Source organism: Camellia sinensis, chromosome 2, assembly GCF_055761805.1.
Source record: "Camellia sinensis isolate YWXY chromosome 2, ASM5576180v1, whole genome shotgun sequence".
Lineage (NCBI taxonomy): Eukaryota > Viridiplantae > Streptophyta > Magnoliopsida > Ericales > Theaceae > Camellia > Camellia sinensis.
The window spans coordinates 142,511,287-142,537,376 of NC_138962.1; the positions used below are offsets into that span (position 1 = coordinate 142,511,287).

General features: G+C 35.3%; 1 protein-coding gene across 3 annotated transcripts; it reads right to left on the reverse strand.

The window, feature by feature from the left end:
• Nucleotides 1–380: 380 nt before the first annotated feature.
• On the reverse strand, nucleotides 381–5,042 carry LOC114261933 (secretory carrier-associated membrane protein 4-like). 3 transcript variants are annotated; one of them, XR_014361664.1, is made up of 9 exons: nucleotides 4,791–5,042; nucleotides 3,341–3,448; nucleotides 3,198–3,260; nucleotides 2,922–2,955; nucleotides 2,687–2,809; nucleotides 2,033–2,095; nucleotides 1,838–1,931; nucleotides 1,134–1,295; nucleotides 910–1,045 (listed from the first exon to the last, which is right to left on the reverse strand). XR_014361664.1 is itself a non-coding variant. In XM_082915701.1 (8 exons), exons 1-8 carry the CDS (start codon nucleotides 4,923–4,925, stop codon nucleotides 1,202–1,204), a joined length of 714 nt encoding a protein of 237 aa, XP_082771827.1. In that variant the 5' UTR covers nucleotides 4,926–5,042; the 3' UTR covers nucleotides 381–1,201. The 3 variants fall into 3 exon arrangements, 1 of the variants encoding a protein (XP_082771827.1); XR_014361665.1 differs by having other exon boundaries at nucleotides 910–1,049; XM_082915701.1 differs by having other exon boundaries at nucleotides 381–1,295.
• Nucleotides 5,043–26,090: the final 21,048 nt, after the last annotated feature.

Here is a 26,090-nt window from a genome sequence, read left to right on the forward strand (position 1 = left end):
GATCACATCTTTTAAGTGTGATTAAAAATATTTTGATCACACCTTTTAAGTGTAATTAAAAATATTTTGATCGCACCTTTTAAGTGTGATCTTTAGAAGTGTGATTAAAAAGAGTCATTTTTAATCACACTTTTTAAGTGTGATTAATAACATTTAGATCACACCTTTTAAGTGTGATTAAAAATATTTACATCACATCTTTTAAGTGTGATTAATAACATTTAGATCACATCTTTTAAGTGTGATTAATAACTAATAAAATCTGTGATAAAAAAAGGGTTTGACATATTTGAAAAATAATCAATTTTATTTTTGTATGCACATTTGAAGAATGTAATACACACTATATACTATATTTTGAATCATAACCACATATTGAATAGAATAACGTCATATATTTCATAAATGGAAATTAAATATTCAAAAGTATATACAAAGGAATTAAATAAAAAAAAATTAACTGTGCTTACATATATTAAAAAATGAAAAAACTTAAAAAACTAAGTTCTTTAATTCTTGGACCATATTTTGCTTCTCTCCAAAAAATTTCTGACCTGAAAAATGAAAACACAAATTAATCCAGAAACCGCTGATGTATATGAATAAACTAAAAAGTTAATTCAGCAAACCAAAATAAGAACATTAATCATTTCTGCTTGATCTTAATTCTTTTGGAAATAACTTCCCTGTTGACAATTAGATGCCATAGCAGCTCAATGTCAATGACATTGTAATTAGGAGGTCACTAATGAGCACAGTATTTAAAAATGATAAATCTCAATACAGCTTGTTTACGATCTTTTTGTGAATGTATATTATTATTACTGTTAAACCATAATTCTAGGTACCCATAAATAAATAAATAAAAACTCAAGAATTTACTCCATTTTTTTTTGGGTGGGTGGGTGGGGGGGGGGGAGGGGAGAGTACATACATTGCAGTTACTATCACCAGCAGCAGGAGGTTTTGGAGAAACAGAGGCTGCATTTTCTTTTGCACCTTTGGAGGAAAAAGAAGAGAAAACAGCTACCCATTTCATGCATGTCTGTCTACCAAAGAATAAGTGCAAACACTAACAGCTAGCACAAGCGTATGAAAAATCATAAAGAAAATACATTATTATCTGAAAATACCTGGCCAAGCATTGTAGCCTCAGATTCAATTCCTCCAACTCCCCAGCCAGCAACTCCTAAGCCAGCAATCATAGTTGTATGGGAATCAGTTCCAACCATGCTATCAGGGTACAGAATGCCATTTGTGTAGAAAACAACCCGTCCAAGGTATTCAAGATTAACCTGAAAATTACCAGAGTCACTTGCTAAATGCCAAACCTACCAAATAGTATTACAGTGCTAAAAAAATGAGAAAATTTGGACTATGATTTACAAGAGGCTAGAGGTAAATGTGGCTTTACTCCAGAAGCCCCACAAATAGTTAAACATTGCAAACCTCATGTATTGAGCCTATGCCTATCTAATGTTTTGGCCCTTTTATGAGTAAACCATTCATACCACCTTAAGGTCAAATTCTTGCACCTTTCCATGAGAATTTTCCTTAACAAACCATTCATACCATGTCCACCTGTGCGCCGAGATGATGTCAAAGCATCAATGGTTCTAAGTGCTATGGTTGACGCAATGCCATAAGATATGGCTTCAAAAGAAAAATAGAAAACCTAGGATTGAATCCTGCCAGGTTGAAGGGATTATGGGGCATGGGGAGGCCTACTAACGTCCCTCCTCCACTGGAAAAAAGTGTACATGAATTTTGAAATTTCCCATAGATGGCACGGGATGAAATTGGGAAATGAAAAGCCAAAACAAGAACAGCTGAATACCTCATTGCACGGTAAAGTGGCCTATACCATAGGACATATGAAAGAGGGCATCCAAGTAGAGCATAGATTATTGCCAGGAAAAATATTTTTACACCTGGAAATAGTGACCACGTCAGAAGTTCTATATTGCAGCCTGTCAACACTTTTATGCATATGCCCAAAGTATGGAAGAAAAGAAAATATTAGAAGCCTTACCTCCACCTCTAATCCAACAAACTATCACAACAATAACATTAAATACAAGGCAAAGAACTATGCCTGCAATGGCAAGTGGGGTAAAGGGGAAAAAAAATATCAGTGAAACAGGCTAAGTTATATATAAAAGAAATGCAGATCAATTGAAGTCTTCTTACCAAAGTTATATTAGAAAGACAATATAAATGAAAAAAGGAGGAAAAAAATTTACTCTTGTATCATCCAATTTCAAATATTAACCTTGTAAGACTTCTTTCTGGTGGTGGTCGTGATGGTGGAGGTGGTGTAGGAATAAGTTGTCATGAAACTATCCTCTATATTTAAACTCAACTAAAACATATAATATATAATGCTGGATAATCAACACTTCATTGATATTCAGGCAGTCAATGAAGTAAAAAAAACAGTAATTTGATCATGAGTATTCATATATCAAAAACTCATCTATGAAAATGAACAGGTGATGAGGATTGATTTTCGCTTTATTTTATTATTTCATTCATTTGGCAGCCCAGAGGCAGGGAGGGGGTGTTTCTTAAAGAAAGCAACTAGCTAAGACAGCAGTATTGCCAGTATATGGTGATCAAACTCAGAAGTCGACACATAAAACGAATAAGGAAAATGCTCAAATCAGAAAAATGAAGCCATCCATACCTAACCAACTTGCAAAAGCCAAATACTGCAACTTCTGAGCATGAACAGGAATTTCATTGCCTATATCATGATGAATAATTGGGAAACATGGAGGCCAGTTTTTATCATCTGAAGGGACACCAGCTGAAAATGCAATATTAGAAGAAATAAATAAGAAAATATCATTATCCAGGAAAAGCATATAAAACTATTCTCAAAGCAATATATACGTATTGGCCTTCATCTCATGGCTTACCACTGGAAACAGTGTCTTCCCTTCGTTTAATTTCCTGAAAAATATAGCATGCATCAGCATTATTGAAAACAAGTATGTAAATATCTTAAAAAGTGTACACAATCAATATATCTATTGAGATAATGGCAACATCTAAAGAAGTCATCATCAAATCATGAAGAACTCTGGTTGTTATTTTGAAGGCAGCCAAATAAGTAATTTACAAATAAGAAAATACAAACAGATTTATGAGGTACAGTTGCAAGTATATTCTTGATAATGAAATGCAAAACTAACACGTTCTCTCCTTTTTAGATTTGCTTCCCAAGCTGCAAGTTCCTTCTCCTTTTTCTTAGGATCCTGCCATATCACACCACATGATATACAACTCAGTGCTCCCAATACTATGAAACAATAAATTCAAATTGTAAATTGATTACAATCATTGAATACAACGGTACATCAACAATTGCATCATGTTTTTGGCCAAAACCCAGTGTTTGAGTAACCATTTGAGGAATGCGTGACTTTAGAGCAGCACTGCCATTCTGCATACAAGGGACAATTTGGATGGCTTGATGATCAATATGAATAATGAAAACAGGTTAAAAAAAATATAAAAACAAAAATCCAAAATTGCATGATGCAACTTGTAGTCATAAAAACAACGAGAATTAAAGTATATATATATCAGCTCAGTAAATAATGCATTAAATGGTACTTGCAGTGGCTACAAATAACTTAGTTTTGTACTGTTCATACAATAACTTAGTACATTTATCACTGAGAATTTTAAAAAAACAAACAAACAAACAATTCAACTACTTACACTTCCCACATAACACAAATAAACTAAAAATAAATCAAAACTCACAAACAAAAGCCAAAATATCCCCAACATTTATCACTTTGACAAATTTCTCGATATCACTACCAGTACCAAATGATCATTCCACTAACACAAATCACATAAAAAAAGTCTTCAAAATTTCTCATTATCAAAATGATTGGCAAATACCTATCTACTACCATTTCACATGGTATTACCAAACCATGGTTCTCGCTACACTACTGTTTCCCGCTTCTAATTCCCTTTTGAGCAGCTGTGTAGCAAACTTTAACACATAATAATCTTATGATTGAGGTGCTCCTCATAATCTCATACTGAATTTCTTATAATTATAATTTTAATTGCACCTTCCAAAAACGAGTGCATCTGAGCACACGCATAGGACACAAGTTTCACAGCAAATTTGCACCAACACCAAGATCATCTCATTTACACTGATGTATACGTATTATACACAAAATTCACGTACAACAATTCAATGCGAAATTGAATCAATCAATTGCATATAAATGCAAAACATTCCTTTTCATTAGATCTACACACTACAAAGTCCAGAACCGACAAGCAAAACGAGCAACTCTATAATTTCAAAAGTCCGTAGTCAATTTCTCTATGAATCTAAGAAGTTCGAAGAAACATACAAAGCAAATTCAAAGTACCAACCTTTACTTGTCAAGTTCGTATGAGACAAAACTCAATAAAACCCACTAAAGATGTTGATTTTTAGAGCCGACATTGATGGTTGGAAAGTATCATATAAAAGCTAGTGAGAGAGAATAATAAGAAATGCATGCAAGTGAGAAAGAGAGTGAAACGAAAATCTGGTGTACAGAAATCATAGAAAGAGTTCACATATGAAATTGATGAGTGTTTGTTAGTGTTAAATTGGGAATTCTAGAAAAACAGAGAGATTGATGGATAATGGATTACAAATGAAATTGAGTTGGGTACCAAAGCTTTTAACTCAAATTCCAATGCTAATATCTATATCTACATTCACATATACAAAAAATGAGTACGGTGAGAATCGATTGAATTACCCGTAGCTCTCTAGGGTTTGGTAGTCCTTCAAGATCTGCCATCGTTGGCACTAAGGTGGTGGTTCTGCGGCCGAAGGAGGTGCTGCGCGACGGGCAACGGCGGATGGTGATGGCAAATCCTACACTGATGGTCATTGTTGTTGTTGGGGATGAGAGTTTCAAAGCTAGGGTTTCTAATACAGGGGAGAGAAAGATAATAAAACCTAGCTATTGCTAAGTGAGTGGTGGAGAGGAGAAGACGGGGGGAGAGAGGGTTTGATTTGTTTGTGTTTCCACTGTGATACTATATATATATATAAATATATAAATATAATCACATTTAATTAAAAAATAAATATAATCACACTTCATTAAAAACATATATATAATCACACTTAGAATGTGTGATTAAAAAATATATATAATAATAACATATAATTAAAAAGTGACATAAAAAATAAATATTATCACACTTAATGATTAAAATATTAATTTAATTTTTTTTATCACATTTCTAATAAAAGTGAGATATTTGCATTTATCAAAGTGTGATCTTTAAATGATTTTGTAATAATGAGTTTTTTTTTTTTAATTCGAAGAGAAGTCTGAAGGTTTAGGGATGAGCGAGACAAAGAAAGGGGGTGGGAGAGGGAGCGAAGGTAATTATGGATTAAGTTTTTGCGACGAGTTTAAGGACCATCATTAATGAGAAAAATAAAATCTTTTGCGACGGATTAACAAAAGGCGCTGTAAAAAAAAAAAAAAAAAAAAAAGATAGGTAATGTACCGTTGTGTATAATATTACTTTTTGTCACGGCCTTAGATTTTCGGTCTCTAATAATGGTATTTAGTTGATGCCTTTTTTGCGACAGCCAAATGCCGTCGCAAAAAAATTAATTTCACGACGATTTTTTTTGCCATCACAAAATCATGCTTTTTGCGACGATTTTCAAACCGTTGCAAAAAGTTCCGTGCCTAAAGCCTCCTTTTCTAGTAGTGGGTCGTCTCTATCATTCATGGGTAGAATAGAGGCACGGATTTGGGAATTGTATATTTTATATAAAAATCAAATTGAAATATTTTATACAATCACACTTATTTAGGGGAGTGTGATTAAATATATATATATATATATATAATTAAACTTTATTTAAAAAGTGTAATTAAAAAGTAGTAATGTATATATAATCACACTTATTTAAAAAGTGTGATTAAAAAGTAAAAAATATGTGGTTAAAATATATAGAAGGTGTGATTAAAAAATATATAAATAATCACATTTAGAATGTGTGGTTAAAATATATATATATATATATAATCACACTTTTTAAATAAGTGTGATTAAAAAGTAATAGTGTATATATAATCACACTTAATTAGAAGGTGTGATTAAAAAATATATAAATAATCACACTTTAATTAGAATGTGTGGTTAAAAATATATATATATATATATAATCACACTTATTTAAAAAGTGTGATTAAAAAGTAGTAGTGTATATATAATCACACTTTAATTAGAAGGTGTGATTAAAAAATATATAAATAATTACACTTTAATTAGAATGTGTGATTAAAAAATATATATATAATCACACTTTTTAAAAAAGTGTGACTAAAAAGTAGTAGTGTATATATAATCACACTTTAATTAGAAGGTGTGATTAAAAAAAAAAAAAATATATATATATATATATATATGTAATCACACTTAATTGAAAAGTGACATAAAAAATAAATATTACCACACTCAATCAAATTAAGTGTGATTAAAATATCAATCTAATTTTTTTTATCACACTTCCAATAAAAGTGAGATCTTTTTTTTTTGTCAAAGTGTGATCTTTAACTATTTTTGTAGTAGTGACTGAGGCTCGGTTCATCATACTAACTTGCATTGTTAGTTTAATACATTCTTTGAATATGTGCTTAGACCGCATGTTATCAAAGTTGTTTCATATGCCATATTAATAGCCGAGCTAGTAATTGTATATCGCATGTGTTGCATTAGCTATATTGCATAGTTAGGAATCATGTATTTTTCTAACTCTTTTGTTTATTTTGGCTTGGAGTACTAGTTGAGCCTTTTACTTGCTTTAGCATATCGCATGCATGTGATTGTTGCCATGTCAAAGCGTGCTTACCATGAGGTTAAGTGCTTAAATGCTATAATTGCCTGAATGCCTATGGGTGAAGGCTAATTGCTTGAATTGGAATAATTTGCGTAATGTTCATATGCGATCACTTTTTCAAGTAGTACATATTTCGAAACAATTTTCAAAAACAAACTTGAATCAAGTGTTCCAATTCTCGCAAAGTTAGTCTATACTTATGTGTATGCGCATCACATAGCAATGCTAGCCTAATAAACCAAAACAAGAGCATATAATGTAAATAAGATTCATATCATGATTAGTAAAGGCCGATCTTTGATCGGGTGAGCAGGGGTGCTCAATTCATTCATGACCTTTCCCTCTCATACCTAAGTTCCCGAGCTGAGACTATCTTGGTGATAACGGACACGTAACCTTTGGCACGACTCAGGGCTTTCTTAAATTTTTCCAAAATAAAAATATTTAGGTGGCGACTCTGTATCTGGCAAAGCAGTCTATTTTTGGCAATTTAATTCAAAATCGATTTTTCAAAAGATTTTCCAAATTGGGACTCTTTGGTATTTATCTATTTCACATTGCACTTGTGGAATCAGATTTAGAACCGCGGGAGTCTGATACTGTAGGGCTTATTTTGACTTCCGAAAGGTGGCACGGAAAAGCTGAGCTATAGTAAGGGCTGAAGATATTGAGAAGACTACTTTTCGAACCAGGTATGAACATTATGAGTTTCTAGTTATGCCTTCGGAGTCACTAATGCACCCACAACATTTATGGATTTGATAAATAGAGTTTTCAAACCTTTCTTGGATTATTTTGTTGTTGTATTTATTGATGACATTTTGATTTATTTGAAAAGTAAAGATGAACATGAACGGCATTTGAGAATGACTCTTTAGACACTTAGAGAACAAACTATTTGAGAAATTTAAGAAGTGTGAGTTTTGTCCTGATGAAATTATATTTTTGGGGCATGTTATTAACAGAGATGGCATTTCAGTTGATCCTTAGAAATCAAAGCAATTGTTGATTGGTCTACTTGGACTAACATGGAAAAAGTTCATAGTTTTATGGGACTGGTAGGTTATTATCGGACATTTGCTAAAGACTTCTAAAAAATTGCAGTGCCATTGACCCAATTGACTTGAAAAGGGAAACCATTTGAGTGGACAGACCAAAGAGAGTCTGCATTTCAAGAATTAAAGACAAGATTGACCAAAGCTCCAATCTTTACTATACCCTCAGGTACGAAATGATTTGTAGTTTATAGTAATGCATCTTATAAAGGTTTGGGTTGTGTCTTAATGCAGAATAGCAAAGTGATTGCTTATGCCTCCCGACAGTTGAAACCACATAAGAAAACCTATCTATCATACGACCTGGAACTTGCTGCAGTTGTGTTTACATTGAAGATATGGGGTCACTACTTGTATGGAGCTAAATGTGAAGTGTACACCAATCATAAGAGCCCGAAGTACTTTTTCACACAGAAGGAATTGAATATGGGATAGAGATGATGGCTTGAACTGATCAAGGATTATGATTTACAAATCCACTATCATCTGGGCAAGGCCAACACAATGGCTGATGCACTTAGTAGAAAGAATGTGGGGAATCTAGTCTGTTTGTTCACAAATCAGAGAGAGTTACTCCAAGAATTTGAAAAGCTTGAGTTTGAAGTGGTGCCTTTTGAACAAAATAGCTTGATAGCCACAATGTTCGCTCAACCAGTAATTATTGAAGAAATCAAACATAAACAAGTGAATGATGAGTTTTTCAAAAGGATTTGTGATGAGTTTGAAACTAAGCCTAAACTGAGTTTGAAGATTCAGTGTTGAAATTTCAAGGGAGAATATGTGTTCCTAATGATATAGATTTGGAAAGGAGGATTTTAGAGGAGGCTAACAAGTCAGTGTTTGTTATGCATTCTAGAAATACCAAGATGTACAAAGATTTGAAGTTAGAGTATTGGTGGCCAAACATAAAAAGAGAGATTGTTCACTTCAAATCCAAATGTCTACAATGCCAACAAGTGAAAGCAGAATATCAGAAACAGACAGGTTTAATTCAATCCCTCCCTATTCCGAAATGGAAATTGGAGCATATAACCATGGACTTCATTGTCGAACTACCTCGATTAACTAGAGGTATGAATGCTATTTGGGTTATAGTGGATAGATTGGCAAAATCTTCTCATTTTCTTGCTGTGAAAACTTCCTTTAACACATATAGACTTGCTACTACCTACATTGATGTGATTATTCAATTGCATGGCGTTCCAGTGTCCATTGTATCAGATAGAGATCTTAAATTTGTTTCTAGATTTTGGCATAGTCTACAGAGTGCAATAGGGACAAAGTTGAGGTTTAGTATAACATTCTATCCGCAAACTGACGAGCAAACAGAGAGGACTATTTAGGCCTTAGAAGACATGCTTCGTATGTGTATTTTGGATTTTCAGGGCAGTTGGAAAATATATTTTCCATTGGTTGAGTTTGCTTACAACAATAGTTTTCACGCTAGTATTGGTATGACACCATATGAAGCACTGTATGGCAGAAAGTGTAGGTCGCCAGTTTGTTGGACAGAGGTTGGTGATAGGGCTATCTATGGAATAGAACTTGTGCAAGAAACAACCGAGTAGATAAAATCATTTAGCAAAGGCTCAAAACTACACAGAGCTGACAGAAAAGCTATGAGGAATAACGAAGGAGGGACTTAGAGTATGACGGGGGGATTATGTATTTATTAAAGTAACACCGATGAAAGGGCAGACAAGGTTTGGCAGAAAGGGAAAATTGACTCCTCTCTACATCGGGCCATTTCAAATTGTTGTGAGATTAGGTTCTGTTGCCTACCGTATTGCTTTGCCACCGAGAATGGAACAAATGCACAATCTATTTAATGTATCCATGTGTGATGAAGCCCAATGTATTTCGCTCGAGCGGTGAATGCAGGTGTGACGACCCTGACCTCCGTAGTATTATATTACAGTATTTTAATAAGCTTAATTGCATGATTGTATGTTTGAATGTGTAACTACATGCTTAGTTTCGTGATTATCTGTTGATACATGGAATATCTATTTACTTACCAACTTAGAATCAAAAATTGAAAGCCCAAACGGCTTAAGAAGTCGAAATTGACTAACCTAATAGGCTAATTAGAATATTTACAATTTTAAGGAAACTTTAATTAAAATTTGATTCGGACCAAAATAATTAGAATTAATCAGAACTAAGTGGGAGCAATTTGTCCTAAGCAAGCTTAATTAGCCTATGTTAATTACACTTTATATATGGTCATAACCATGTTTCTGAGCTTATATTTTACAACACATGGGCTGAGATTGTTGAGAGGGAGAAAAAGAACTCAACTTAGAGGGAGAACAAGGAGAATTTGTAGGAGATTGGAAGAAGACTTGGAGAATTAAGCTAAGATACACTTGAATTCACACTCTAGGTATGGAATTCATCCTTGATCCTTGAAAATAAAACATGTAGAAGTTGAATTCATCTAGTTTTTAAGTTCCTTTGCATGTAATTGTATAATTACCATGAATTAGAAGAATTGAGTTGCATTGTGTACATGTATGCTCCAATTTACATTTTTGAGTTAAGATTTCATGAATTTAATACATGCATGTGGTCTAGAAGGTATGAAATTGAATCTCTTACATGATTTCATACATTTTTCACCACTTTGTTGTGTTTTGGAAAGAAAAGGGTTTAAATCATGACTTGTATGGTTTCAACTAGATGCTTTGAATGTTAATTGGGGAAATTAGACTATGATTTTGAACAATTGATTAAAAAGTAATTGTGTTTTCATGTTACACAATGTTTTTCTATGTTTTTGGAGCAAGCCATGCAAGTCTCACAGTTGAAAAATTAGTTTTGAGCTTCAAACTCAATTCTGGAAATTCCAGAGTTCGAGCAAATCGCTCAAGTAAAGAAGGTGTTGCTCGAGCGTAAAATTCAAGTTCCCAGTAGTTTTGTAGACAATTGCATGATGGCCCGAGCTGCAAAATTTGCGCTCGAGCGAAACCTGTTTGGCACTACTCATGGCCTGAGCGACCAAAAGTTGGCTTGAGCCTAAAACTCAACCAACTAGTACTTTTACAGAGTTTTGTAGACTGCTCGAGCGACCAAAGTTGCGCTCGAGTGAAGACCTTGTTTTTAGCAAATTTTGACTAACTCTTTTAAGTGCATACTTGCATCCTCATATCATTTCAAGTATTCTTAGGCGACAATTAGACTCATATAACCATGGAATGAGTTAGAAACGCATAAGGAGAGTTAAATTAAAGTGAAATGGATATTGAATGGTGCTTCAATTGTGTATTGTCGTGTGTTTTGTTTAGGTGGACGTATGAGGCCTAGCATCAACGTAACCCACTGCGAGAAGTAACTTTATAAAGATATGTTCAAGTTAAATCTATTTTCAAAAGTGGTATGTGATTAGTTTATGGAAATGTTATTTTCTTTAATAAATGACGTTCTCTTTGGAATTGTATTCGTGGCATCCTTTAGAGAAGCCCTTGCTTAGGGGAAACAATACCATGGCCATTGATTATGGACCCTTGCCTGGGGATAACAATACCATGGCCATTAGATAATTGAAGTACAGAGATCTCTAATGTTAGGCCTTAGTGGTTCATTGGCTCATCATTGCGGTCCATTGTTATTGACCCGTTGTGGTCCATTGTTATTAACCCGTTATGGTCCATTGTTATTGACCCTTGTGGTCCACTGATATTGAAATATTGTTACTCTATGGATGTACCACATAAATTGTTATTGTATTGATTATTGACAATGAGAAAACATAGATCATTTTGAATTGAATCGAAATGAGAATTGTTTTTGAAATAATATTGAACTTCATTCATTTTACTTCTTTATCTTGTTATTACTTATTGGGCCCTAGCTCACTATTTATACATATGTAGGTGAGCAAGTTGAACGCCAAAGTTAGGGAAAGTCTCGAAGTCTAACTCGTGTTAGCCTGTTTGAAGAACTTTTGAAGTGAAGCAAATTAGGCTCATATGGAGTCGAGCAAGTTAAACCCCTTTTGTTTTGTAATCTCGTTTGCTACTTTAATTTTGTATAATGGGGTTTTTGTTTAATTATAAGTTATGGAGTTTTGAAGTATGACTCAGATGTTTAAAACCTTTGTGATGTGTGTACATAAAGGATGGTTGCACAACTATAATATGAGGTCTTTTCATATAAACATAGCTCAATGGATTATTTTCAAGTCTTATATATTACTTTGGCTAAGCCCCGCAAATTAAACTAAGAATGTTTTGTTAATAGAGGCCGTAGATAATCTATGATTACTGGCCGGTCATGATGCTAAACCTATAGGGGCGAGATTGGGTCGTGACAGCATGCTCTCAGAATTTAAGAGTGCAAAATGAGATTCTGGATGCCTCGAATGTAGGCTCGAGCAATCACTTTGTCGCTTGAGCGATATGCAATGTTCTGCAAATATACTAGATAGTCGAAATGTACACTCGAGCGATAACTTCATCGCTCGAGCAGTCTGCACGAATTTTGGGTTTTCAAAACTAAAAGATTGTGGTCCAAAACATATTTTCAAGACTCGAGGTTTTGCATGGGTTGCTCAAAATCATGGAAACACTTTTAAAAAACATGAATTCATAACCAATTTGAAACCATTAGCTCAAAACATCACGAATTTTCAAAATTGATATGAAAACCTCCATGCATGTAGAATTTCAACTCTCATCACCTTCAAGAACATGAACATGCAATGAAAAGAAAGCTTCACAGAAAATATTTGGAAATATGCAAGGTTTAAACTTCCATGCATGCTAGAATAACAAATTTCAAAATAAAAATGATGAAACATGAGAATTTCAACCACAAACATAATCCTAGCTTGTTTTCATCATCTTCTTGACATTTCTTAACAAATTACTTGAAATTCATCCTAATCACTTCATGAATTCAACTCTTTGGTGGATTATCTACAAGAATTAAGGGTTAATTACTTACCTAGAGCTTGAACTTGATGATTTGCTAGTTGAATTCCCTTAGTTCCTCTTCCTCCTACACAATTCTTTGAACTCACTCTCTCTCTCTCTCTCTCTCTAAATTGAAGCTCTCTTCCTCTCTCTCTAAATCTCGGCACAATATGATAGAAAAATGAGCTCAAATCCCTTTCTTAAGTCACACACACACGCACACACACATATATACATATGCATATTAGATTAGGCTAATTAAGCAAGCTTAAGACTAATTAATCCCACTTAAAACTAATTGATTATTTCTAATTATTTTAATCTGAATCAAATTTTAATTAAACTTCCTGAAAGGTTTCTAATTTTCAAATTAGCCTATTCAACTAGTCAATTTCGATTTCTGAATTCATTTAGGCCTTCAATTTCCGATTCAAATCAAGTATTCTAACAAATATTCCAAAATTCAAACAAACACAAACAAAATTAAGCACATAGACATTCAAATTCACATAATAATATAAATGCAATAATGATATGCATGTTGGGGTCATCACAATAACCAAACAAATTTTCTCTTTTCAAATCATGATTCAAAAACTCAAAACTCAAAACTCAACTCTACATTCAAATCATTATTCTAAAACTAAACCAAATGGACCCGTTGTGTTTTGAAAGAAGGTTGGATGTGATGTTTATGAGTGAAAAACAGAATTGATTATGAATTTGATGTGATATTTTGTCTTTTTGGTAGTTAGTCTATTTTGTCTTTTAGTGCTATTTTAACTCAAAAAACAGAGAAGCCTATTGCCAAACACCCCCACTATATGAAAAGCAAAATGATATATAAATCTATTTTTTAAATTTATTTTTTAGATTTACTAATGTGAGATATGAGATAATTGGTTAATAATTAAATAAGATATGAGTGATAGTTACTTTAAATATTTTTTGATAATATTATATCATTGAATTTAAAAAGTGAGTATAAATTTTTGGTTTAAACAGTATCACCCACATGAAAATAGTAATCCTATTCTAGTCTAAAAATTAAATTCAATTTTCAAATTTAGGTTTCATTTGACAAGAGCTAAATGGGCTGAATAAGCACCAAAAAAAAAAAAAAAAAAACTATATATATATTAAATAAATAAAATAGGCTAAAAAATTAATAGGATAAAATGTCACATCCAAAGTATAATCATTTCACTTTTTTCTCTCACAAATTACAAAAAAGCCAAAAGTTTTTCCTAAACAGAGCTAATTTAGCCAGACTAAATTATCTAAAAAGCTGCAAAAGTCATGCTAAATTAGCTCTTTCTAAACGGAGGCTTAAATAGTAGAGAGATGATGTCATCCATAAGAATGTCAGTGAAAAATCAGATGTGGACCGTAGGATCTCCGAAGCCATCTAACCTGTCGATGTATGGCATTTTAAACTTTTCTAGGAGACAAATAGTCACGTCTCCCAAACCAGCATCTAGGTTCAGGATGTAGTCAGGCCCTTTAGTCTTTTTCATGGTGTTTTGTAGTTTGGATATCTTGTCAGCATTGGGGTCAAGGTTAAGAACCTCTATCTTGGGCTCTTCCTTTGGTTGGCCTAGTGCAGGTATGGCCATAGTAGTAGACCTTTATTCTCTCAGGACTTATAGGGGTTTTGATGGTGGTGGTGAAGGGGTAGGGACCCCTTGAGCTTGCAGTTGGTTCAAAGTGTGGGCTTGGGCCTCTACAATGATAGTGAGATGTTCCATTGACCTTCGGAGTACGACCATCAATTCAGTTAGTTCTTGAACTTGGGCCATGGGGATTGCTGATTTAGGACTCAGAGGATTGAAGTATTTTGGACTTCGAGGAGCTAACAAATCTAGACTATGCGAATTGGTGTTTATTATCACTGTATCGGATGACAATGCATGAGTGGTCTTGCTAGAAGACTTGCAGATCTTTCTTTTCAGAAACTTGAGTGAGACTAACACAGGCTTATCGTTGACTATATCCTTATTTTAGTACCTATTCTCTATCTATTTTTAATACTCCTTCATGCTAGGGTGTCAAGCCATCATCTCATCATGTAATCGTTTAGTTTTGTTCACTTTCTTACCTCGTTTTGCATGCTTTCTTTGTCTCATTAGAACATCATGATCTTAGGCTTGTTTTAACCATGTAATACATATACATAGTCCCGTTTAAATCATCATATACATAGTTTGCATTTTTCAATCTTTATTTGTTATTTGCTCTTCTATGTATTTTCATTATTTAGTAGCTTCAAACAAGGCCTAGGTTGCATTTTGTATGTATTAATTGCATATTTAGGTCATCTTTATTTATGTCTTTGCATTTAAAGCACTGAAAGTGGGCCGAGTAAGTCCTTTTGATCTTCATACCATATGCGTGTCATTGTTGCATTGTTTTTTTTTTTCTTTCAATAATCCATGTTAGATGGTCTTCTATACAAAATTGGTTGTTTTGGGTGTTTTTATAAGTATTGTTCATTTTATTCGAAGCTTATGGCCATGTTTTTTTAAAAATCTATTTTTAGTGGAAAATCTTTATTTCAATAGAAGATATGGCATTGTTCTTGAAACTAAAATGAATGACACTTGTTTTATTCAAATCATCTAGTTCTAGGTTAAGGTTTTTTTAGTCTTAAAAATGAAGTTTGTAATAATTAACCACTAAAATCATAAAATAGAAAGTGAGTAGAGGCTAATCTTCAGATTGGGCAAAAGGGGATGCTATCATTCAGTGACCTTTTCTTTTTGTTCCTAAGCTCCCGAACCTAGAAATTTTATGGTTATGACGGATCGATCCTTAACTTAGTTTTCATTATTAAAGGTTTATTAATTTCTTTTTAAAAATTAAGTGGAAACTCTTTGTTATTAAAGGGAGTCGGTACAACAATTTTGTGGGAGGTGGGCCTTAGACTCAAAAAAGGCACAGCGTCCACAGTAGGTGACTTTATTGGGGAATTAAGTTGCTTTGACTTAAAATTTTTCTATTTTATGAGATTAGTGGTTAATTACTAAATTGCATTGCATCATTGTGGGCTTGGAAAACCTAGCTTTGTTGCTTAATATTTTGGACACTATTCGCAGGTTATGTTAAGTCAACAAGCAAGCGTTAGATTTTGCTATTAGCACTATTTGATCATCCCCTTGCATTACAAGGTGGGATGAGAGATATATTGATAGTCATAGCTAATGTACCCTCTCGACTAAACCTATCTTTGCATATGGAAAGCTTTAACACCTTCCAAACTAGGACATGATACTTCCCTTTCTAAGATTGTGTTGTTGCCTTATTGTGTGATTTAGTAAATCTTATATCCCATTTTCAAAATTAGGATAGGGAAACCCTACCACCAAATAAGCATGAATGTAAATTATGTGCTTATGTGATATCTTGTCTTGAATGAAAATTATTTGATTTGATTCCAAGGATCAACAATTAGAAAGATAGTGATTTGATTTCAAAATCTGGGAGTTCAATTTAAGCAATGATTTGATCTTGATTATGGTTATAGTAATTAGTGGTGAATTAGGGGGTGGTTTCCCAATTTGAAGGATTTGAGTTTAAAGCTAAATTCCTACCTTAGTGATCAATTGAAAAAAAAAAAAAAAGATTGCCTTTCCAAAATTGAAGGAAAAATCCACACACACACACACACACACACAAAGGTGATCAAAGAACAACTAAAAACAAAATCTCCATTCTAGGTAGAGCCTTGGAAATTGTGGAAGGTATTTGATTGAATGAAAAATCTTTAAGTTATTGACTTTAGGGTAATTTTAATTTTATGAAAAAAGGTAGATAAGGAAATGGTGACCAAGTTTTCCATTTTGAATAAATTTCAATTTTCCTAAAAGGTATTTGACTAGAAAACAATCGTATGATTGAATACTTGGAATAAAATTCGAAGCTCCATAAGGGAGAATTCTGAATAAACAATATGAGTGGAATTTTGGAAATTATGGAAAGTTTTTAATTAGACGAAAATCTTTATGTTATAGAGTTTGGAGGGAATTTTGATTTTATGGAAAAGTGTTAGATAAGGAGGTGATGACCAAGTCTTTCATTTTGAATAAAATTTTGGATTTCCTTAGAAGGCATTTGACTAGAAGATGGTCGCATGATTACTTTCTTGGAATAAAATCTAAAATTCCTTGAAAAATTTTAACATGAAAGTTGAGTAGAGTTCGGAAATTATAGAAAGTGTTTTCAATTAATAAAAATCTTTGGACTATTGACTTTGGTGGAACCTTAATTTTATTGGAAAAATGGTAGGCGAGGAAGTGGTGACCAAGTCTACCATTTTGAGTAAAATTTTGATTCCTCTATGAGATATTTAGTTAAGGTATGATTGCTTGATTTATTCCTTGGAATAAAATTTGGACTCCTCAAACTTTTAAGAAAAACTTTACTTTGAACAACAATTAAAAAAAAAAAAAACACAAATTGTAATTTGATTATGCACTTTTAAATGGGGTTGGGGAATAAAAAATGAAAAGGCAATTGGTTGGTTGATCACTTTGGTAAGAATCCTTTAAATTTCTTAGTTGAGAAACCACCACCCAATTGATGATGATGATGATGATTTTGGGATCCCATGGTAAGTGTGAACATAATTTCACTGGGTCCATCTGCCTACACATATGATTGTTTGCCTCCATTGCTCCTAAAAAGGAAGTTTCCCAAGCTAAATGGGGCAAACTCAGTCGGTTGTCTCATACTCAAGAGATATAGTTGATGGAAAGGCCGTTTTAGTATCACTCAAACCACCAGAAAGGAAGATTTGCAAGTACAAGCCCAAGCCCATTAGAATAATTTAGCCCAATTCAGAGCTAGTGGATACAGAATAGGCGTGTAATGCCCCGATAATTTTCATCCAAATTATAATTACCAACCTTTCATTTGAGTTGACTATTAAAGTCCTTCATCATAATATATGCTAATTTAATAATACATAAAGCATTACATGTAAAAGAATAAGTATAATACATTGCCCAAAGGGGCTAACACTTTTCAAGGCAAGAACCTTGATATCAAATAATAGGAATTCTATCCCACACACATAAGGCCGATGGATGTGATCACATAAAACATTCAAGTGAGCTCCCGTGCTCCATCAAGATCTCCACCAAACTCCAGTTAGGTAGAGGCACATCATCAGAACCTAAAATGTTTGTTATGATAGAAATGAGCTAATGCCCAGTAGGAATACTATTACTAGAGTATGTAAATGATTGAAATACACATGATCATGATATGCACATGTCATAATAAAATCCATGTTTTTCTCTTTAAAATCAATGATGTTCACTGCATAACACCTCAGGGCTGTAAATACACAATGAAGTCCCAAGCAAGAGCAGAGAACCTTACATATATATGTAAGATTTATATACTGAAAATATCCCAATATTTGCCGACTATTAATATGGCAGGGCGATGGGCACCCAAAATCATCCGTTTTTTCATTTTTACCTGCTATTAATATGGCAAGACCAATGGACACCCAAAAACATTTTCTCACATTCATCTAGCGATAAGCTCAACACAAGACAATTGGGCACCTAGACTCTCTGTGCGGGTACCGATACAATATTCTATCCATTTACAAAACCTAATTCAACTACCCGAACTCATATGCTATTTATTGTTGTGGGAATTAAATAATAATTACTATAAATCAATCTCATAGAATAATGATATTGAATAAAATAGATTCTAAAAATAGGTTTTATACAGTTTCAAAAATTATATATATATATACATCTATCAAAATACTGAAGAAGAAGATTTAAAAAATAGCTTTTGTGATTCGGAGAGGCACGTTAAAGACATTGTCCTAAAGTCCCTCTGTGCAGGTTTTAACTATCACACACGACTCCAAGATACAACCTAAGAATTCAAAGGAATTTGACACAATGCACAATTACACCAGATGGATGTGCCAAGTCTGTATCAGTTGCCCAAAAATATAGAAAATACAGCAAAGAAAAGAAAGAGAATGCAATCAGAATACGTTTTTTTTTTCCCCCTCTCTCTGAGTAAGAGTCCTCTTTTAAATAGACTCTTTGAAATCTGTGGGGAACAGACACACCCATTCATTTTGAAAATAAATACAAGTTTAAAAATTCAAACAAATAAGACTATTAAAAATAATACATAAGTAAATACATAAATACAAAAAATAATAAATATAAAATAAAGTTTTGAAAGTTTTAGGAAATCTCCAACAATTCCCCACAAGATTCAAAACTTTGTAAAATCATCAAATAAATACAAAAAACAATAATGGTAATATGGACAACACTAAGACCATACAATGGATGTAGGTGTGTAGCTGGTTTTTCGTGCTCCTCGGAGGGGTTTAATATCCTCCGATACGATAGCCCTACACTTCGGACTCCCGTGGTTCTAAATATGCTTTCACAAGTACAATGTGAAACAGAAAAACGCAAATAAGAGTCCAAATCCGGCAAATCTTAGAAAATCCATTTATTATCAGAGATGCTAGAAATGGACTGCATTACCAGATTTCAGAGTTGTCACCTAAATATTTTTGAAAAATTTAGGAAACCCATGACTTGTGCCAAAGGCCACTTGTCCGTCATAACCAAAGTGTCTTGGCTTGGGAACTTAGGTATGAGAGGGGAAGGTCATGAATTGAGCACCCCACTTACCCGATCAAAGATCAGCCTCTACTAATCATGACGTGATTTTTATGTACAATATATGCTCTTGTTCTGATTATTACTAGTAACTTTATGTAGACACCCCATTTTTTACCGCCCTTAAGACTTGGGCACTACTGATGGCTTACTTAGTGGTGCAGGCTACGCTATGCAAAGGGTTCAATTTCTTCAGCAAGAGGAGAGTCAAATCCAAACCTCACACCCCATTTCTTGATCAAAAGATTTAAAATTTTAAAACCCTCTCTTTCAAAATATTTTGAAAAAGGTTTCTGCGATGCTCCGCGGCTCACATTTCGTTAAATGTTGCACTTTTCGGTAAACCGAGCAAGGACAAAGTGGAAATGAATGAAAGAGAGGTGAAATATTTGAAAATCTTTCAAAACACCTTGCTTAGGGGTTTGGAGTTGAAGAAAAGAGGAGAGAAAAGGAGAAAACTAGTTTGGGAGAAGTTCGGCATGAATCCGGGAAGGATCGAAATTGAGCGGCTTCACCAAAACAAGCATAACTTTTTTCACAGTTGGAATTTTTATGTGAGACTGCCACCACTAGAAATCTTACTTCCGGGGCTTCAATTTGGACACAAGAATGACCTAAAAAGGAGTTCATATGAAGGAGATATGCCTATTTGAAGTTTGACTTGCAGAGCAGATTTTTCCTGTCGGCTAGAAAAGTAGCCGGCCAGCCAGTTGAGGTAGCCGGCTGGCTAGTTGAAGTAGCCGGCCGGCCACTTTTTCAAAAAACTCATTTTTTATGCAAATCTTTTCCCTCCAGCTATTGTACACTGCTCCAAATATTTCCAAACTCAGATATTTCGACCAAAGCTCCATTTTTGCTATATATGGAGCCATATCTCATATATTGAAAGGTGAAGCAATTTTGGGAGCCTCTCTCTCTAAAAAAAAGTCCTCTCTCTCTAGAAATTTCAGAGCTAAATTTCAGCCTTTCTCTCTAGTTTGCTCTCTCTCTTGCCTTTGTGTGCATACAAGAGATACACTTGGAGATACACTTTTCCTTGGCCTAGGCATCCTTGATCAAACTGGATCACCATTGGGCTAGGATCCCTTGGAGCCTATTTTGAGCTCTCAAAGCTGGCTTAAGCTCAAAATTTCGACCATCTTGCTGCTGTGCTTCAAGGGTAAGCACTTCTCCCTTTCAAGCTTGTTTTGCACACTTGCTTCACCATTCTTTTTCCATTGTTTTGGACTATTTTGGGGCTGGTTTTGGACTATCAAAAACTCTATTTTTAAGGTGTAAAAATGGTGGTTTAAGGCTTGGTGAGTTTGGGGGCTGTTCTCCATTTTTGTTCCTTGGCTTGTGAGGCCTTTTGTGCAACTTCTCACCACCTTCAAATCCAACTTTTTTGGCCTTTTTACCACTGAAAATCAGAGGTATTTCAGTGGTGGAAACCATGTTTTGAGGTCCAAAATAGAAGGGGTTGGCCTCCCCTCCTTGTTTCTTGTTTGTATGTGTTGATGGCCTAACAAGTGAGCATGATTTTCTACCCTTTTGAAGCTTGGTTTAAGCATGTTTTGGCCATTGATTTGCCATGATATAACTTTATTTTTGGCTGGTTTGGTTACCTCTTGCATGCTTCTTGCACTTCTAGTGTAATTTTGTTCACTAGACTAGCATGCTCCATGTTTTGGCCTATTGACCGGCTTGGCTCCACCGTATTTTGGCTACTGATATAGCATGATTAAGCTCTGTTTGAAGAGGTCTTGGCCCTTTGAGGTTTGCCTTGCATAGTTGTAGTGTAAAGGGCCTTGACTAGCTTTGAGTTTTGAGGCCTTTAACATGTTGTGTATGTGATGATTGCATGTTTTGGCATCATTTAGCATGTAATTTTAGAGCATATATTACTGCCACACTCTCACATATTCCACTCCTTAAGAGCTTTTGAGAGTTGTGCCTTCATGCCTTGTTTGCGAGCCATCAAATGAACATGTTTTCCTTGTGTTATATGCCTTAATCTTAGCATATTTTAGCCACTGTTTTGGCATATTTAGCCTATGTCCGAGGTTGGTTTGGTCATTTAGGCTTAGTATAGTATGCCTATAGTGCTATGCTTTTTGCTAGTTTCAATGCCTTTGACTTTAAGCATGTCTTGCATGCATGATTTGCATGATTTTAAGTCATTTTGCATGCCATTTCAGTGCTGAAATACATGCCATTACACTCTATTGTTTACTCATTCATTTGTTTTGAAAGAGGTCTTGAGCCCCTTGTTGGCTTGAGCATGGAATTGAGGCTCTCATGCCTAATGGTTTTAGCCTTCTCTTGAGGGCTTCTACTAACCAAAAGCATGAGACTTCTTCCATGCTTAAGGTACTTGTGGTTTAGACCATCTTTCCCACTAGAGGACAATCACATTTGGACAAATCAATTAAAGGATTAATTGGTAAGTTAAAATGAGTAAACATAATTGAACCGAGTAAAACATGCCAAGATAACATGTTTGTGTTGCATTGCATGTGTTTGGATCGGACGTTAATCCAAACACGAGGAATGTGGCACGTTTCATACTCAAAGTGATAAAACGTGTTGTGTTTCTCGATCGCCGACACCCTAGATCATGCATGATAGGGTGGAGGTTCTTTGAGTCTTATTTGTGCATTCACTAACATTGTGGAAGCTTGGCTCTTTGGCCATCATGCATTGAGATGCGTGATTGGTGGCTTGAGAGCCGAGTACCACGCTCCTTTGAGTTTGAGAAATGATAAGGAGAGTAGTTGCACACACATTTCCTTGCAAATGCATTGTTGTGCCTTTGTTGATCTCTGTTGTAGCAAAGTTGAGATTCTGGAAAGGGAAGTGGCCGGCCGGCCACTTGCACTAGCCTGCCGACCACTTAAAGTGGCCGGCCGGTTAGTTGAAGTAGCTTGCCGACCAGTTAAAGTGGCTGGCCGGCCACTTGCAGCAAAATTTTCCAAAATGCTTCTGTTTTGAGGCAGATGCAACCTGAAAGTGTGTTCGATGTTCTGAGGTCACCACAAGTGCAAACAGAGACAACTTATGGCAAGGCAATGCATTTCCAAGTGAAGCAAACCGAGCATGCATCTCTCCCTCTTCTCGAGGCCATTTTAACTGCTTTACTTAGCTAGTTAATTCATCGATTTTGTAATTAATTAGTTAATGTGCTTAGCTAATTTATTTCATCTCTGTAATAATCTAATTAGCTTAGCATAGCTAGTTTCAATTCGGTTTGTAATAATTAGTTAGCTAGATTAGTTAATTAGTTGGTTTGTAATAGTTAGCTTAATTAGCGTAGCTAGTTGGCTTGCTTATTCAGACCCTCCGTCGAGAGGACAAATGTTGTAATAAGTGTGCGTGTGCGTGTGTGTGTGAATGTCTTCCAACCCCACGTCTTTCTCCCTTTTATTTTCCTGCTTTTGATGGTTAGTTTAGGGCATATTTCAATTAGCATACTTATGCTTTGCATGAGTGCATCATACATTCGTATTGCATGCACCGGGCTCGGCGCATCATACAAACTGTATTGTCTCTCAATACCTATTTGAATACATGATTATCAAGTGTTGCATTCGTATGCCATCTTATAATAGCCAAGCCTAATTAGTTGCATCTTTGCATGTGTTGCATTAGGCATTGATAACATAGCTAGGATCATGCATTGATTACTAACTAGCTTTAGTTTTGGCTCGGCGTACACTGTAAGTGTTTACGCTTTAGCATCCTACCATGTGTGTAAGTGTTGCCATGACAACATGCTTACCATGAGGCTATTTGCTTACTTGATAAATTGCATGAATGCCTGTGGATGAAGGCTTCATTGCTTAAATTGGAACAATTCATCAAAATGTGTGTTTTAAGCCCACTTGAAGTGGCAAAATCATGTTGTTTTAAGCCCACTTGAGGGTGGTAAATCCGCGCTTTAGCCTACTTGCGAGTAGCAATTCCAAACCATTTTTGAAAAACAAGCATGAAATGTTTTGTTCCAAATTGAGTGATTTAATCTATACTTGTATGTTGCACGCATCACATAGTAAGTTAAGCTAATAACTGGAATAAGAACACATGTGTTTTCAAAACAACATATCATGATTAGTAGAGGCCGATCTTTTGATCGGGCGAGCGGGGGTGCTCATTTCAGGACCTTCCCCTCTTGTACCCAAGTTCCCGAGCCGAGGCAACTTTAGTGATGACGGACACGTGGCCTTCGGCACGAGTCAGGGTTTCCTAAATTTCCCCAAAACAAAATAGGTGGCGACTCTGAAATCTGGCAAAGCAGTTCATGTTTGGCACTTTTTGATTAAAATTGATTTTCCAAAATGATTTGCCGGATTTGGACTCTTTGGTGATTTATCAGTTTTACATTGCACTTTGTGAGATTAGATTAAGAATCGTGACAGGAGTCCGAACTGTAGTAGCTATGAACCCAATTCGCGCCCTCGCGCGCGAAGCGAGTTCGAGCGGTCTACACTTTACTATGTGAGGAACACAAGTATAAACTATGTCACCCACTTTGGAATGCTTTGATTTTATGTTTGTTTGAAAAGAGTTTTGAATATGTACTATTTGAAAAGGCAAGCTCATGTGTACATTTATCAAAGTCATCCCAACTTAAGCAAAATGGCCTTCATCCACAGGCATTGAAACAATTTATTTCAAATAAGCACTTAGCCTTATGGTAATATGCTTGGTATTGTAGACACCCCATTTTTGACCGTCCTCAAGACTTGGACGTCACCGTTTGAACACCTGGTGATCATCCATGTTTGTGTTCGTTTGGAGTTCCCGGAGGTCTCGGCTACGTTCCTTGCCTCCGGATCTCCGAATTCGACCGTTTAGTGTCTGGTTTTGCACCAAACACTTGCATTTTGCCTTGGAGGGGTAGGGAATGCCTTGTGAGGCATCCCCACATACACCGGCCATGGCCAGAGGCCACCGGCTGGTTTTTGTCTCCATCGGCAATATATATTGCCGGTCGGCACTATTTGTTGCCGGTCGGCACTCATTTTTGTCAAAATGACAATTTTGAGTAGCCGACTACTGTTCATCTACTTTATGTAGATATTTTGTGCCAACTGTGATAGCTGGCACCAACTCTACTTCCCTCCATACACGTGTATGGAGGGATCTCCCTCTAAGCAAGCTTGTTGAATAAGCTTTGCAAGAGGGACTTCTATAAGAGGAGGGGCCTTCTCCTTGTTCTAGGTTAGAAACTTTGAAGGCAAAAACCAGAGCTTATACATATAGATACACCATCTCTCTATACTTCCCTCTCTCTCCTCCTTTGTGTGTGTTTCTTGGCCTAAAAGTGTGCTTTTACCTTACTTTTGCACTAATACACACACTATTACACCTTGCTCCGAGATTGAGGGACTTTGAGGGTTGATTCTTGAGTTTTGGGGCTATTTTTGACCAAAAGGAGAGGGCTGCATTGGCTGTTCTTGAGGTGTGCTTCAAGGGTGAGCACTTTGCTTTAGTTTCCCCAAACTTGCACTAGTCTTTTACCTATCTTTCTTGCTGATTTAGTTTTTGTGCATAGCATAAAAAAGGCTTATATTTTCATGCTTTAGAACTTTCATTAAGGGTCTTTAGTGGTTTGAGTTCAAACTCACCCTCTTAGGCCTCATTTGGCCTTTTTGTTGCCTCCTTGGTAAGGCTTTGTTTGCTTAAGTGTTTTGGTCTTCTCACCACTGAAAACCAGTGGATTTTCAGTGGTGAGGAAGGTGGTTTGAAGCCTTGCATAGGGGAGGGACACCCCTCTCCCTTCATTGTCTTATTTCCTTGCATTTTGGCTTAAAGGGTAACATGCATGCTTGATTGGTTTTAGCCCCTTTTTCAGAGGTTTTCGGGTGTTTTTAGTTCATTTGTAATCTCTGTTTTTAGTCGGATTTGTGGCCTTTTGCATGCTTAATATACTTGCTTTACATCCCCCTATTTGGCCTAGAAATGCACCTTGTGTTTAGGCCATAATTCTTGCATGTGTTGGCTTAGTTCCATGAAGGTTTTGGCATTATTTTACCATGTTTAAGGTCTGTTGGCCATCTATTTCAGTCATGCTTGCTTTGTTTGGTGTCATCTCTTTGTGTTTTGGCTTGTAAGCCTTGAGCATGTTGACCTCTAGCATGCGTAGCTATGACCATCCTCATGATTTGGTATCATTTAGGACCATATTCTAGTCCAAAAATCATGTTTATATGTGTGCATGTGTGACCTCTTTCATGCCTTGAGGGTGTGCCCTCTTATGCCTAGGAATGAGCTTCGGTGCATACGTCTCTTTGGAGCCACCTAAGCTGTCATATTAGGAGGTTTTGGAGTCCTTTTTTGCATGCTAAATTTCTGTTTTTACTTCTCTAATTCATGCCATGATTGGTCATGTTGGTAGAAGTAAAGTGGCCCTTTTTGTGCCTTAGCCTTAGGACCATTGGCTTGCATGTTGGTATGAGAGTTTGTCCATCTTTTTAGGTACTTTTGGCCACTGTTTTGGGGTGGATCAAGGTCTGCCCCTTTATGGTTTAAGGCCCCCTTGCATGCTTGTCTCATGTCCATTGCA